This window comes from Salvelinus sp. IW2-2015, linkage group LG20, assembly GCF_002910315.2.
Source record: "Salvelinus sp. IW2-2015 linkage group LG20, ASM291031v2, whole genome shotgun sequence".
NCBI lineage: Eukaryota > Metazoa > Chordata > Actinopteri > Salmoniformes > Salmonidae > Salvelinus > Salvelinus sp. IW2-2015.
The window spans coordinates 78,897,239-78,912,109 of NC_036860.1; the positions used below are offsets into that span (position 1 = coordinate 78,897,239).

Sequence of the window (14,871 nt, forward strand, 5' to 3'; positions counted from 1 at the left end):
TGTGCCTACAATAACACAGGGCCAGACGCCAGACTGCTTTGCCTGCATGACTGGCTAACCCTAACCCTGACAGGCTGACTTCACGCCTGGCCTCTCACTGCGTTTTGCATGTTGAGCTGGAAGCTCTCAGACAGAGACGGGAACACTCAACAAATAGTGTAGAAATAAAGGATTCACACTTATAAAGGACAGGCTGGTCACACACAGACACAGAGGAAACTCACATGGTTACACAATCATATAACACAGACACAAGAGAAACTCACATGGTTACACACATCATATACACACAGACACAGAGGAAACTCACATGGTACACACATCATATACCACACAGACACAGAGGAACAATCACATTGTTACACACAATCACACACAGACACAGAGAAACTCACATGGTACACAACATCACACAAACAGACGAAACGGACATGTGTACCACACATCACACACAGAAGAACTCACATGGTTACCACACACATCAAACACAGAGACAGAGAGGAAACTCACCAAGTTACACCACACATCAATAACACACAAAAAAAGACAGTCTTGTAGGCTGAAGAGGAGTTGAACTGATTTCAGGAACTAATAGCCGACTGAAGTAGGTTAAAAAATATTTGGAAAATACAGTAAGCATAATTTTCTCTAGGATCACATATGGATGTTGAGGGAGAAGTAATAGGCATCTAGGCAAGTTAGAGAAACACCAAACAGGAGGGGGAAAATCTTTGTCAATTGGATATCCTCCATAGGCACACAATGCCCCCATCTGTGGTGGTCAGGAAAAAGACTGTACCCAGACCGTAAAAACAACAACAATGAGTTGGTTGTTGGTTCACTATCAGTGGCGTGCATTCATGGATGCCAAGAAGAGGGCCAGGCTTCCCCAACCAAATTCCAACGAAAAAATATTTTTAAAACATATAAAATAATGTATCTTTGTGTTTAATCCTTTTCCTTCAAATCCACAAGAGGCTGAATGTACAGTCGTGGCCAAAAGTTTAAGAATGACACAAAATAGTTTTCACAAAGTCTGCTGCCTCAGTTTGTATGATGGCAATTTGCATATACTCCAGAATGTTATGAAGAGTGATCAGATGAATTGCAATTAATTGCAAAGTCCCTCTTTGCCATACAAATTAACTGAATCCCCCAAAACATTCCACTGCATTTCAGCCCTGCCACAAAAGGACCAGCTGACATCATGTCAGTGATTCTCTCGTTAACACACGAGTGTGAGTGTTGACGAAGACAAGGCTGGAGATAAATCTGTCATGCTGATTGAGTTCGAATAGAACTGGAAGCTTCAATAGGAGGTGGTGCTTGGAATCATTGTTCTTCCTCTGTCAAACCATGGTTACCTACAAGGAAACAGTGCCGTCATCATTGCTTTGCACAAAAGGCTCACAGGCAAGGAATATGCTGCCAGTAGATTGCACCTAAATCAACCATTTATCGGATCATCAAGAACTCAAGGAAATATTCTGCAAAGGTACAGGGATTGACTGCTGAGACTGGGTAAAGTCATTTTCTCTGAATGAATCCCCTTCCGATTTTGTGCATCCGGAAAAAAGCTGGTCCGGAGAAGACAAGGTGAGCGATACCATCCGTCCTGTGTCATGTCCAACAGTAAAGCACCTGAGACACATTCATGTGTGGGTTGCTTCTCAGCCAAGGAGTTGGCTCACTCACAATTTTGCCTAAGACACAGCCATGAATAGAATGGTACCAACACATCCTCCGAGAGCAACTTCTCCCAACCATCCAGGAACAGTTTGGTGACGAACAATGCCTTTTCCGCATGATGGAGCACCTTGCCATAAGGCAAAAGTGATAAACTAAAGGCTCGGGAACAAAACATTGATATTTGGGTCCATGGCCAGGAAACTCCCCAGACCTTAATCCCATGAGAACTTGTGGTCAATCCTCAAGAGCGGGTGGACAAAACAAAAACCCACAGAAATTTCTGACAAAACTCCAAGCATTAATTTATTTGCAAGAATGTGCTGCCATCAGTCAGGATGGCCCAGAAGTTAATTGACAGCATTGCCAGGGCAGATTGTAGAGGTCTTGAAAAAGAAGGGTCAACACTGCAAATTAATTGACTCTTTGCATCAACTTCATGTTAATTGTCAATAAAAGCCTTTGACACTTATGAAATGCTTGTAATTATACTTCAGTATTCCATAGTAACATCTGACAAAAATATCTAAAGACACTGAGGCAGCAGACTTTGTAAAAATTAATATTTGTGTCATTCTCAAAACTTTTGGGCACGACTGTACTTTATCTCACCGGAGAAAGCATACGAGCAAGTGAAACAGCACCCCTCTGTCACTGTATGTGTAGTTCCAAAAGAGTATGACATTGTAGCCACCTGTAGTATTGAATGCAAAGGAAGCCAGCGAGCATTTGACCTCCCATGATGAAAAAAGTATAAAATAATAGCCAATCAGCATTGAGCTAAACTGAGTGAGCTCAACTGAATGTTCCTAGCGCACCAAAAAAAAGTATCAAGGGAAGCCAACTTGGATTTGGTGTGACTCCTATCAAATCGTATGGAGAGCATAAGTCATCGGCAGAAACAACTTGAATTGTTGCATCTCATTGCGTTGTTGTCCTCCTGTGGCTAGCTAGCTAGCTAAAATTGTCCCTTTCCTAAATTAGTCATGGATGGAGATAGGGATTTAGACTTGTGGTCTTACTTAATTCTCCGTACTGGCCAATGATTATTACTCCGATTCTGATCCAACCATTCATTCATACATTGTGCCCCAGGCCTGAGAGGATGGACATTCAATATGTAGCTAGATGTAACTAGCTAACATGGTCCATGAAAGGAAGTTAGGCTAGCGAGCAAGCATTTTAGCCAGGTAACCTAAGACAACAACAATACATTTGAAAGAGAAAGAGAGGAGGATGGCATTGGCATTTCTCTCCAAGTAGGGTGAATCAACATGTTTATTCCTCTTGCACGAACGAGCACCCACGCACACAGAAATCAGAAACATCAACAGCCACATCATATTTTGCTTACGTAGATTGGAGTAAATGTTTTTGGTATCTTTTAGTTGTCACTGTATTAGACTAAGCATAGGTGATTTGATGATGTTGAAATGTTGAAGTTGAAATGGTGCTGGAATAGTGGAGGCAGTTTCTGTTTTCTTTGCGACTTGCGGTAACTCACAGTGCTTCTAAATCCATAGTTGTTTAGTGGTCCGAAAATGTCGGAAACAGTAACTTGCTTGACCCTGCTGTAGGTCATGTAACTGTTTGTTACATGCAATATGCTTTCTGGACTTCACTGTGGACTTCACTGGACAGAGGTTGCTTGTCGGTTTTGTGATGAAACAAAGCTGTAGTTGAATTTATTCTGCCACTGTGTCTTCTTATTGTCTCGGACTTTAGGTCTATATATCACGGCCGCAAGGCACATGAACTAACAGGTTATAGAGCAAACAACGCAATTATTACAACACATAGGTTGTAATATGGCTTTTCTTACCCACGCACCTCTATTGTTCTGATATGATATTTATCTATAGTGAAGTAATACTACACTTCTAGACCTATTTGCTATCTCGTCTTTGAATGTCAATATTCATTATTTAATTTCAAACCCAAATGTGCAGCATTAAACCTATGGTTCTGTCAGCTTCAATACGGTAGGCCTACACCACGGAACTTTTATCTGACATGGCACGACACACGCACACACACACAACACACACACACACACACAACACCACACACACACACACACACACACACACACACACACCACACACACACACACACACACACACCACACACAACAACACCCAACACGTCCAGCCCAAACTATGAGACGAGATAGCTCAACATTAGCCAATCAAAGTCAGGCTGCAGTCTGTAGGATAGAACGCTCACTGTCTAGGAAGAGGCATGGGTGCTGCACTTGACTGCCACTGACTAACCGGCGCAGATCAGGGCATACTGTTACCCTGTGGACACACAGTGAGAGCTATTTCTGAACATTGTACAAGTTCCAGCTGGACCAAATTCAAGTCAGACTTTCAGTAAATTAAAGGACAGGTAGCTGCACTATGATTAGCACACACCTATCAGTCATATTCACAACTTCCGATATCAACGGGCGGACACCGCCCACATACTCATGTACAACTGAAGTATAGTTGTTGAAAATACATTTATCTACAAATGCCAACCCTATGAAATTAGGCTGTGAATTGCTTGACACATTAGCCTTCTTGTGAACTCTTAAACAAAAACATAAAGGAAATACAGACCATCTATCAAAGCTTCATCAGACGCTATTTTCCCACTTCAGACCTTTTCGATCTGATCAACATGTGATGGCGTTCATGGTAATCTATCAATCTCACGTGCATGTGGTCATGCGCAGAATTAAATTGAACAAAACTGGACCTACTACTACAGGTGTAGGATCTTAATTTAGCCGGTTTTAGTGAAGTGCCTAGATATCAAGTTTATATTTGGTCAAGTGCAAAAGTGCCTAGCATTTACAGCAGGGAAATAATCCTGCAGCAACAGAAACGTGATATTATTAGTGGATTTTATAATTAGCCTAATGTTATTTTTGTAACGGAAAATCAAGTCTGAAAATTCAAAGTGCAAATTACAAAGTTCAGAAGTTTTAATTTCCAGCATTGCAGGAAATTCTCTCAAAAGGGTGACTACCTCCTGTACACTGCGTGGTTTGATAGGTCTACCGCAGATGTTAATGAATTTTCAGTACACCGACACACCACACAAACACACACCAACACACACCACCACACACACACCACACACAACACACACACCACACACACAACACACACACACACACACACACACACACACACACACACACACACACACACCACACACACACACTCTGTCCAGTTTACAAAGAGACAAAAACACAACAGACAATGTCAAACACCCATTCCATTCCTTCTTCCTCTCTATCACAGACCTTCCGGCCTGCCTTTTGCACTTGACCAAATATAAACTTGATATTTCTTGGCAGACAGACAGGTTGCAACAGGGAGGAGTCTCACAGTTCTGTTCAGTCCAGGACAGGCTGAAGGACAAACAGACACAAAGGTGCAGAAAGAGAAAGGGACAAAAGACTGACCAACAAAATTAAAGGTGAGTTAAACTTTTTGGATAAAGAACAGAAAGTTTTTACAATTTTATGGTATTTGTTTAATTTTTTTTCTTCCAGATTACCAGTAATATCAACAGGCCTTTGGCATGGCTTCTGACTGTTTTTAACTTTACTTRTCTTTTCATTTAGGTATTTAAAACCCAATATTTATAAAATGTATTTGACTTCATTTGAAAATGACTAGGTTAGACATTTACTGRCAGTTAACATGTATTGTGAGCCATTTTAATGGGGTATCTTATCTATGAAGGTTTATTGAGAGCTTTAGCTTGACCTACTTACTGTGTGTGCCATTGCTGGGGTAGAGGAGCCACAATACAAACCTTTGACATAGATAAKGTGTGGYCCTAGACCTGGATTATTTCATCTTGTCTATAGGGTGTAATAAATGACCTATAAATATAATAGCACRTTTCTAAAAGGAATAAATGTACACATCTGAACATAGCCTACTGCCTCTCTGTCTACACAAACATGGAAACTAATTCCCAGTTCTATCCTCTGTCCATTGGTTTAAAAGTTGTCTGTCTGTACTCCACAGGAATGGCGTCTCCTGCATCGATGGCGGCCCGCAGGGTATTAGCTGCTGCATCACACGCAGGCCATGAGGGAGGATCAGGTGTGTGTAATGTACTTAACTCCTCATATTGTGTTATATTCTCTGTCTGCTCTACTGCCTGCACCTTTTGTGTTGAGTTGGGCTTCTGGGTTTAACATTAACAGAGGTTTGTGGAAAGTTGGCAGTCTTCCTCTTACATTCATTAAATGTTTGTGCTCTGCTGTATTTAGGCCTGTCAGGTGACTTACAAATGTATCATATTGTAATTGAGGCGCTTCTGTCCTGCATGTCAGWGCCTGAGACAAGGAACCAAGGCCGAGTCACTGAAATCTGAACTGGATCATCAGTGTTTTGGAGCTGCTCTGTTACTTAGTTATGCTGGTGTTGTGATSTACCCAAGCCTTGWTAACTCAGGGTCACACAGAACCGTTGAGTCTGATCTAGCGGAACTGGTTTGAACRCCACAGCTAGGACCTGGAAGATCCTGTCGTTTGTGTTGGCCCTACCTGGTGTGGCCGTCTGCATCGCCAACGCCTACATGAAGATGCAGCAGCACTCCCATGAACCCCCTGAGTTTGTGGCCTACTCACACCTTCGCATCCGCACCAAGGTGATACAGGAGGCACTCTGATAACCAACAGATGTAGCCACATCCTCAGACTAACTTCACTCACAGTTAATCATCTACATGTTAGGATTGGTAGTAGTAGTGGGATGTCTTTCTGAACATAGGTCTAGTTTTATCCAATCTATCCTGAATGATGAAAACAACTTTCTCTTTCAGAAATGGCCCTGGGGTGATGGCAACCACTCTCTCTTCCACAACCCTCATGAAAATGCTCTTCCTGAGGGTTATGAGGGACCCCGCCACTAAGGAATCCTCCTAACTCTATGCTGATCATCCACCTTCCCTGATTGCTACATGCTGAATAGCTCTAATCTATAGCTCTAATGAACCTGGCATTATGCTACTGACCAAGGGGCCAATTAGCAACACTACTGACTYTGGTGCTCCCAGTCAGATAGAAATAAAAAATATACTAGTTTTACTGTATCACACACTGAGTGGCTTCTCATTTGTTTCCCTCAACTGTCTGATGTTATTATATGTGTAAGATGAATGGAACTAGTATGTAAACATACAAGTATATTTCAGTTCTGAACACCAAACATACATTGAGGACAAGACAGACCAAKACAGACGTTGGCTGTGCGTAGTGGGTGTGGCCTTGCTCTTGCCTCTGACCACAGAACATTGGCTGTCATTTTCTGTTCATTTCCCGACAATTCTACATGTTGAATCACCACTGTTCGTCTGAGCACAGAGCAGGTGATCTAGTGCGCATGGCCAACATTCGTGTTGATCTGTCTTGTCCTTTAGATACAGCATGCCTTTTCAGACAGGACAAAAGAGAAAGACATGTAAACAGATTTATTGAGYAGCGTGGATTCACATGAGTGAAAGCTGATGTCTTATCTTCACCTTGGAGCTCCTCTAAAAGTTCTCTTTATTTACAGCATATACAACACCCAGTCCCACCCTGATTATTAGACTCATCCAAGTCAATACAGGACATCTGTGTATATTTCAAAATCAAACTGAAAATATAAAAAAAAGTTACCATTACATGCAACAAAAGTATTTAGCATATTACAACTTAATTTACAGTGCACCATGAGATAAAATTGATTTCCTCATGATTCATTGTCTGAGAACCCATCCCTTTAAATGGCCCCATGACTTCTTTAAATATAAATGTACTATTCTGAAGAAAATAATTCAAACTTCAATTACTTTGTAAACACCAATATTGGAATATAAAGGTTATTTGTTGTGAGACAAAGACAGATATTCACAAGGAAGGAAGGCTAATCATGTTGTAAAGACTTTTGAAAATAAAATCATTTTCACAATGGCAAACGTTAACTTCAGTGTCATTGGAGAGACAATCACATGATCTCATACCATCCCTAATAATCTCCTATTTGATCCTCTCTTCACCTCCATCACCACCCAACACCCCTCTTTCCTCCTAGCCCTCCCCCTCTCAGCTCAGTGCCATGGTGGCCAGACTCACTAGGTCACGTTTCAGAGTCTCTGTACAGTCTGRCTCTCTGGCCAGTCTGCGCAGGCAGTCTGCAGCCAGGGAAGAAGGGCGGGGCTGGGAGGAGCCCTGAGAGCCCAYCAGTAGGGACAGGCAGGCCCTGCCCAGTRCAGGATAGCTGTACAGCTGGGAAAACCAATACACCTGTGGTAGGAGGGTCCATCTACCAGGACCAACTTTAGAGTCCTGTACAGAATCCGCAACCTTCTGTGTGTTTGAAACACTCCGCAGTTTAAAACGTCTTTTGCAGCACTTTGAGGCAGAACTTGATTTCAGTGGATTGACACAAGTCTCCAGTCCTGAGGTTGTCTTTGGTGCACTATTGCCCTTCTGGCCTGGTCCAGGGGCAGAGTGCCGTCTACCCTCTGTCTGCTGACAGGGTTGGAGTCCAGAGCCATGTAGMGACTCAYCCTGGCCTGCTGTCACTGTGGGGGCCAAGGAGTCTGTCTGGSCCTCAGAACCACTCAACTCTAGTCCAGATGTGCGGTTTGCCAGGCTCTCYTCAGCAGACTCTCCCTCTGACCCATATTGGTCCATGTTAGATGGAGGCTTTTTGCCAACGTCTGCAWTTCGACCAMCATTCTTGGCAGAGCAGGACAGCAAAGACACACACAGATCCTCCACCTCCCTCTGCAACTCTGTCACCAAAAACCTACAGGCCCCCATCATCGTCTCAGCTAGGGGGGTCTTCTGGAAGCCCTGTGCCTCTGGTGAGGGTTCTTCTGCCCCATCTCTCCAGACACCCAGTCCTTCAGAGGCCAAGGATCCCAAAATCTGACACTCTCCTCTGCCTTCTCTCTCCGTCTCATCCCCCTGTTCCTCTGCAGTCTCTCCGTCCTTGTTCAGGCGACAGCCATGCAGATAGTGCAGTACAGGTAGCAGCATGCCTTGGCTCACATCCCTGATGGGGATGGCCTCCCCAGTTCTCCCTTGAGCTTCTCCAAAGCCCCCCCTCAACAGGGCCCTGAAGTACTCTGACCCCACCACCTCGGTTRCCTCCGCCCCAGCCACTGRTTCCCTATTGGCTGACACCTGGCTCCCATCGTCCAGCAGGAAGAGGAGGTCAAAGGTTGAATCATTGTAAGGACAGATATTGACCAGACGAGGCTTTTTTAAGGGAGGGGGTGAAGCTTTACCGGTTTGTGAGACTGACAGGGGTTTGATAGGACTGAGTACCCTGCACCTTCTTTTAGCCAGTACTGTTTTGGGGCAACCCATCAGACTAGAGAGGCATCCAATCAGCAGGGAGAAATATAGAGAGTGGAGCTGGGGGGCGGAGACATGTTGCGGTGAGTTGAGACAATCTGAYAGGAGTCGTCGGCATTCACTGGTGTGATGGTCTTCCTCTTCCTCTTCCTCATTACATCCAAGGGGCTCCAGAGCCAAGAGTAGACCACCGTTGTCTAGAAGAAGTTTCTTCAAGAGAGCCTTGTTACTGTTAGGGCACACAAGTTGATGTCAGATTACAGTTGGTATACATTTCAGAACATTCCACCAGTGCCATTTCACACAAGACAATTTGACTTACCCATTTATTAGTGGTAGAGACAGGGCACAGTTCAGCTTGTCTYWCTCTGAGCCTGACAGCATCACATGGCTCAGGACTCCAGAACCAAATCCAGACTCACACTGAACGCGTAGATTACTAAGCAGAGCAAGACCTAAAGACATATGCACAAGAGATTATACCCAAAACGTTACAGCAGCACCATTACACAAATTAAAAACCAAACTTTATGACCACATACATCAATTCAACTTACCAAGCTGTTTCACTTTGGCCTTGACCCTATCAGTCTGCCTCTCTCCAGCTCCCCAACTCTCAGGGTCACTCCCTCTCTGGACCAGGTGGTGGCGGATCAGAGCCACTGAGCCAGTCCTGACCAGCGCCTGCAGACAGTTGGGGTTGCAGCTCAGCCGGCACAGCATGCGGAAGCACCTGCCGCTGGGGTCCTGATGCTGGCTGAGGTAGAACAGTAGGCCAGAGATGATGCCTGAGTTGACCAGAGCAGCGCTGGGGTCCGTGGCGTGAGAGAAGCGTGAGAGCAGCAGCAGGATGGGAGACTCTGGGGCCCAAGGCTCAGGGTGGTAGGGGTGGTGGTAGGCCTGGGGTCGGGACACTGTGGGAGGGGTGTCGAGGGGCACCACACTGGAGCGGGTGGTTGAGGGGACAAACGTGCCTTTCCCGTGGAGGGGAGGAGAACTTGGATGGGGAGACAGAAGTGAGGGGTGGGATAGTGGGGGAAGGGAAGAAGAGATAGAGGAGCCGGGCTGGGCTTGGGGGGTGGAGGTAGAGGAGCAGGGCTGGCTTCGGGGGTTGGAGGTAGAGGAGCCGGGCTGGGCTCGGGGGTTGGAGGTAGAGGAGCCGGGCTGGGCTTGGGGGTTGGAGGTGGAGCAGGGCAAAGGGACACAGGGAGACAGATCAGCGGTTTTTGAAGGAGATGACATGTGGACCTGAGCTGGAGAACTCGTTGAGGTAGAGGGGGTGGATTGACTCCGAGATTTGGGTGCGGATAAGGGAGTGGAGGAAGGTAGTGAGCGGGTAGGAGATAAGCATTTTAAAGGGGAATGACAGTCAGTGGAAGAGGTTTGGGGAGAAGAAGAGGGGATATGAAGACTCCCCCAATCTCCCTCCGTGCCTCCAGGAGAGTCAAGAAGATCCCCCTCAGAGGAGATCAACCCCTCAGACACCAACCAGGACCTGGAGGAGCAGCAATAGGACAGGTCAGATAACCATTTTTACAAAACTCAAATCACAGGTGCACAAACCCAGAGGGGGGKAAAGGTGAGTCTGTTCACTCACCTCAGGCTAAGAAAGCTGGATGACCCAAGGACATGCTCCTTCCCCATCTCCTCTTTCCTGTTCCCCTCTGGGGGAGGGAAGTCAAATGAGTCGAAACATGACGTAGACAGCAGCTCTGAAGCAAACATGGTAGAGGTGAGGCTCACATCCATCTTCCCAGCAGATGGCTCCTCACCTTTAGCCAGCTCCACTAACCGAGCAACTAGCAAGGGGACTATTCCCAATTCTTGTAACTGTTCCAGGGCAGCTTCGTCATAGACAAAGTCAACACAAGCCAGAATGACCAATCGGTCGAGGGGGTGGCTCCGATGGAAACCAAGGAAGCCAATCAACACCTCCAGACCGCCGCTCTCCTTCACTTTGGCCCGGTTCACTGCCTCTTTGCAGCATAAGCAGAGAGCCTTGAGGAACACTCCAGACTTCAGGCCGTCCTTCTTGACCTCCTCTGTAAACTTCTGGATTACCCCCAGGGAACCCACCAGAGGACGTAAGCAGCCTTGAGTGCACATGTTGGCCAGGGTTTTCAACGCAAGCTCCTCAAACGGTTTAGCGGCCTCTCCCGAAGCCATGACACCTAGCTGAGCTAGAACCCCAGATCGGGACACCTCTCTAGCACACTCTACACCACAGCTCCTGGTGAGCTCATGGAGGGTCCGGAGTGCTGCTCTCCTCAGCTCCAGAGGGTACTCTGGAGCAATGAGCGGYGCGAGAGCAGTCAGAGTACCCTGGGTGAGCAGTAATAGGCGGTTTGAGGGGGTGTCTGCAAGGTAGAGGAGGGCACGGGCAGCCGATTGAGCACACTCTAGTTTAGAGGAAGGGGCTTCCAGTGGGTCATCAGAGGGAGGGGATGGGGCGGATGCGAGAGAGACGCAGAGGAGCAGGAGTGGAACACCACCTGTGTCGAAAACAGAAAACCAATAATTTTTCAGGGACAAAATCAAATGTTCAACTTATACAGTACCAGTCAAAGGTTTGGACACACCTACTCATTCAAGGGTTTTTCTTTATTTTTACTATTTTCTACATTGTAGAATAATAGTGAAGACATCAAAACTATGAAAGAACACATATGGAATCATGTAGTAACCATAAAAGTGTTAAACAAATCAAAATATATTTTATATTTGAGATTCTTCAAAATAGCCACCCTTTGCCAAGTGTGTGCAAAGCTGTCAAGGCATTCTCTCAACCAGCTTCATGAGGTAGTCACCTGGATTGCATTTCAATTTACAATTGTGCGTTTTTTAAGTTTATTTGTGGAATTTCTTTCCTTCTTAATGCGTTTGAGCCAATCAGTTGTGTTGTGACAAAGTAGGGGTGTATGCAGAAGATACCCCTATTTGGTAAAACAACCAAGTCCATATTATGGCAAGAACAGCTCAAATAAGCAAAGAGAAATGACAGTCTTTAATATAACTTTAAGACATGAAGGTCAGTCAATCCGGATAATTTTAAGAACTTTAAAAGTTTCTTCAAGTACAGTCGCAAAAACCATCAAGCGCTATGATGAAACTGGCTCTCATGAGGACCACCACAGGAAAGGAAGATCCAGAGTTACCTCTGKTGCAGAGGATAAGTTCATTAAGAGTTACCAGCCTCAGAAATTGCAGCCCAAATAAATGCTTCAGAGTACAAGTAAGACACATCTCAACATTAACTGTTCAGAGGAGACTGCATGAAAATCAGGCCTTCATGGTCGAATTGCTGTAAAGAAACCACTACTAAAGGACAACAACAAGATGAGACTTGGGCAAAGAAACATGAGCAATGGACATTAGGCCGGTGGAAATCTGTCCTTTGGCCTGATGAGTTCAAATGTGAGATTTTTGGTTCCAACCGCCATGTCTTTGAGAGACGCAAAGTAGGTGAACGGATGATATCCGCATGTGTGGTTCCCACTGTGAAGCATGGAGGAGGAGGTGTGATGGTGTGGGGGTGCTTTGCTGGTGACACGGTCAGTGATTTATTGAGAATTCAAGGCACACTTAACCAGCATGGCTACCACAGTATTCTGCAGCAATAGACCATCCCATCTGGTTTGCGCTTAGTGTGACTATCATTTGTTTATCAACAGGACAGGTGAAGCTGGTTGAGAGAATGCCAAGAATGTGCAAAACTGTCATTAAGGCAAAGGGTGGCTACTTTGAAGAATAAAAAATACAAAATATATTTTGATTTGTTTAACACTTTTTTGATTACTCCGTGATTCCATATGTGTTATTTCATAGTTTTGATGTCTTCCCTCTTATTCTACAATGTAGATAATAGTACAAATAAAGAGAAACCCTATTTCCAAACTTTTGACTGGTACTGTACTACAAAACACAAATACCATCAGAAAGTGATGTACAGACAGACACAGGCAGCCAAAATCTTTTTTTTTTTTTTTTTACTTACCGGCAGAGTGGATAAGTGTGGAACTCTCTGGGTCCTCTGGGTCCATGGCCAAGTTCCCCAAGGCCCGMGCTGCTCTGTTCTGGATCGTCTCCATGGCTACATTCTTCTTCAAAATACCCACTAAGAAAGGAAGAGCAAACTTACATTTCTGAAATTCTCACCATCATGTGAAATGAATGATTCAAACGTATTGTGATAGTCACTTGCCCACAATAGATATTCCATCGAGCTTCCTAACCTTTAGAGTGGAGAAAAACATTAAATATCATAATGTAAGTCACCACTGTCCAACATTTCATACTGAACATTAATATTAAATCAATGTAAATGTGTAGCAACCSTGATTTGTCCTACACCCTTCTGTCTCACCTCAACTCGTGTCTGTCTCTCAGTGCAGCAGTTAGCCAGGATGCTGAGAACCAGATCCAGAGTCTTCCTGGAACTCTCAGGGTGCTTTAACAGGTCCAGGAGAGTGCGCAGTCCACCCTGGCCTCGGAACCGAGCTATCCCACTGCTTCCTCCTTTAATGTGCTGTGTGCGGATGGCCACCAGTGCTCGCCACTGCCCAGCTTTGACCCTCTTGTCCAGCTGTCTGTGTCCACTGGTGTCCAGCCCTGCAGTGCCTGGCTTGTGGTCCTCGGCTGCTGCTCTCCCAGGTTTAGAGAGCTGTGACAGGCACCAGGTCAGAGAGGTCTCTGGGGAGGCTGAGGACACTTCTCTGGGGTTGCCTGCCCATGTCCCATGTTTCTGGATCCCTGGCACTGGCTTTGACGCCATGATGCCACTAATTGTCTCCAACCCACCTGCTCTTCTGCTTATCGTCACTAACAAGTCACTTCAGACATAAAGTGATGACATGGATGATGACAGGGGGACTGAGGGGCAGAAATGTGGATCATTATTTTTGTGCATTTTACTTTTAAATTTTCTTAGGCTACATCATAAAGTTATACAGTATTAAACATGGTGAACAAATGATCTCCTCTAGTGTATTTTCATCTTAATCAATTTCCAAAGTTTGTCAAAAAAATCTGGAAAAGAACAAAAAATACTACAAATAACGGCATGACAAGTGGAAGAAATTACCCTTTGACCCCACTTCTCAGCAATGCTGCTGGGAGTTGAAGTTTGTAAACCTCTCGTCCACTCCCTAAAAAAACAGGCCTCTGTATGCGAGAAGGCCCAACAAACAATCACGGTGCGTTATGGTGCGAACACAAATGCTATAATCTATGTTTTTAAGTCCCATCTCAACAGTAATAAAGTATTTGCAATGACTAATTATTCCCACCGACATAATTAATTCAATCAAACGAAGAATAATCGTTTTAGCTAGCAGCTAACGCCATCTTTTAGCTGGACGATAAACAGGAGGCGCCACGAAAAGGGGGGGGGGTGTGAAAGGGTGGGTCGTTCTATTTAATCATGGGCCTTGTAGTCTCGGCTGTTTTACAACTATCAGAATTAAGAGATATTTCTCTATGAAAAATAACATTTCTCAAAACATTTATAAATAACTCCTCGTTTCAAGCCATATCTATAGCAACCGGTGATTGTTGTTAAGTAAGCAAAATAAATATTGTTTCGTTAGAACTGTAAAAACTACATTTTCCATATTGCTCTACGATGCAATGGCTACGCTCACTGGGAGGTGCTGGAAACAAGTATGGGGTTGTTGTTATATTCATCGTTTTAGTTGATGCGGGGGAAAAAAMAATCGCATGCCATAGCAGAGTTGTTAAATTATTGGTTAGAATTGCTTGTCATATCCTACTTCAAACAAATTTCATTGTCACTGAGTAACACAATGGATGTTATTGAGACGGTT

General features: G+C 44.7%; 2 protein-coding genes across 3 annotated transcripts; one reads left to right on the forward strand and one right to left on the reverse strand.

Annotated features, from left to right (window-relative positions):
- Window positions 1-5,018: 5,018 nt before the first annotated feature.
- On the forward strand, window positions 5,019-6,797 carry cox6a2 (cytochrome c oxidase subunit 6A2). 2 transcript variants are annotated; one of them, XM_024011689.2, is made up of 5 exons: window positions 5,019-5,160; window positions 5,237-5,308; window positions 5,721-5,798; window positions 6,206-6,348; window positions 6,523-6,797. In XM_024011689.2, exons 3-5 carry the CDS (start codon window positions 5,723-5,725, stop codon window positions 6,610-6,612), a joined length of 309 nt encoding a protein of 102 aa, XP_023867457.1. In that variant the 5' UTR covers window positions 5,019-5,160; window positions 5,237-5,308; window positions 5,721-5,722; the 3' UTR covers window positions 6,613-6,797. The 2 variants fall into 2 exon arrangements, with proteins under 2 accessions (XP_023867457.1, XP_023867456.1); XM_024011688.2 differs by lacking the exon at window positions 5,237-5,308.
- A 49-nt stretch (window positions 6,798-6,846) lies between these two features.
- Window positions 6,847-14,426, reverse strand: armc5 (armadillo repeat containing 5). Its single transcript, XM_024011686.2, has 8 exons — window positions 14,130-14,426; window positions 13,413-13,918; window positions 13,251-13,281; window positions 13,044-13,163; window positions 10,647-11,541; window positions 9,607-10,544; window positions 9,372-9,504; window positions 6,847-9,278 (listed from the first exon to the last, which is right to left on the reverse strand). The coding sequence occupies exons 2-8, from the start codon at window positions 13,818-13,820 to the stop codon at window positions 7,787-7,789; spliced, it is 4,017 nt and encodes a 1,338-aa protein (XP_023867454.1). The 5' UTR covers window positions 13,821-13,918; window positions 14,130-14,426; the 3' UTR covers window positions 6,847-7,786.
- Between the last annotated feature and the right edge of the window lie 445 nt (window positions 14,427-14,871).

What these genes read in the sequence shown, in the direction of transcription:
- cox6a2 (XM_024011689.2), top strand. Translation starts at nt 5,723, where the DNA reads ATGGCGTCTCCTGCATCGATGGCGGCCCGCAGGGTATTAGCTGCTGCA. An exon ending in ACCTTCGCATCCGCACCAAG is followed by an intron (nt 6,349 to 6,522) that starts GTGATACAGGAG and finishes TTTCTCTTTCAG; the next exon opens with AAATGGCCCTGGGGTGATGG.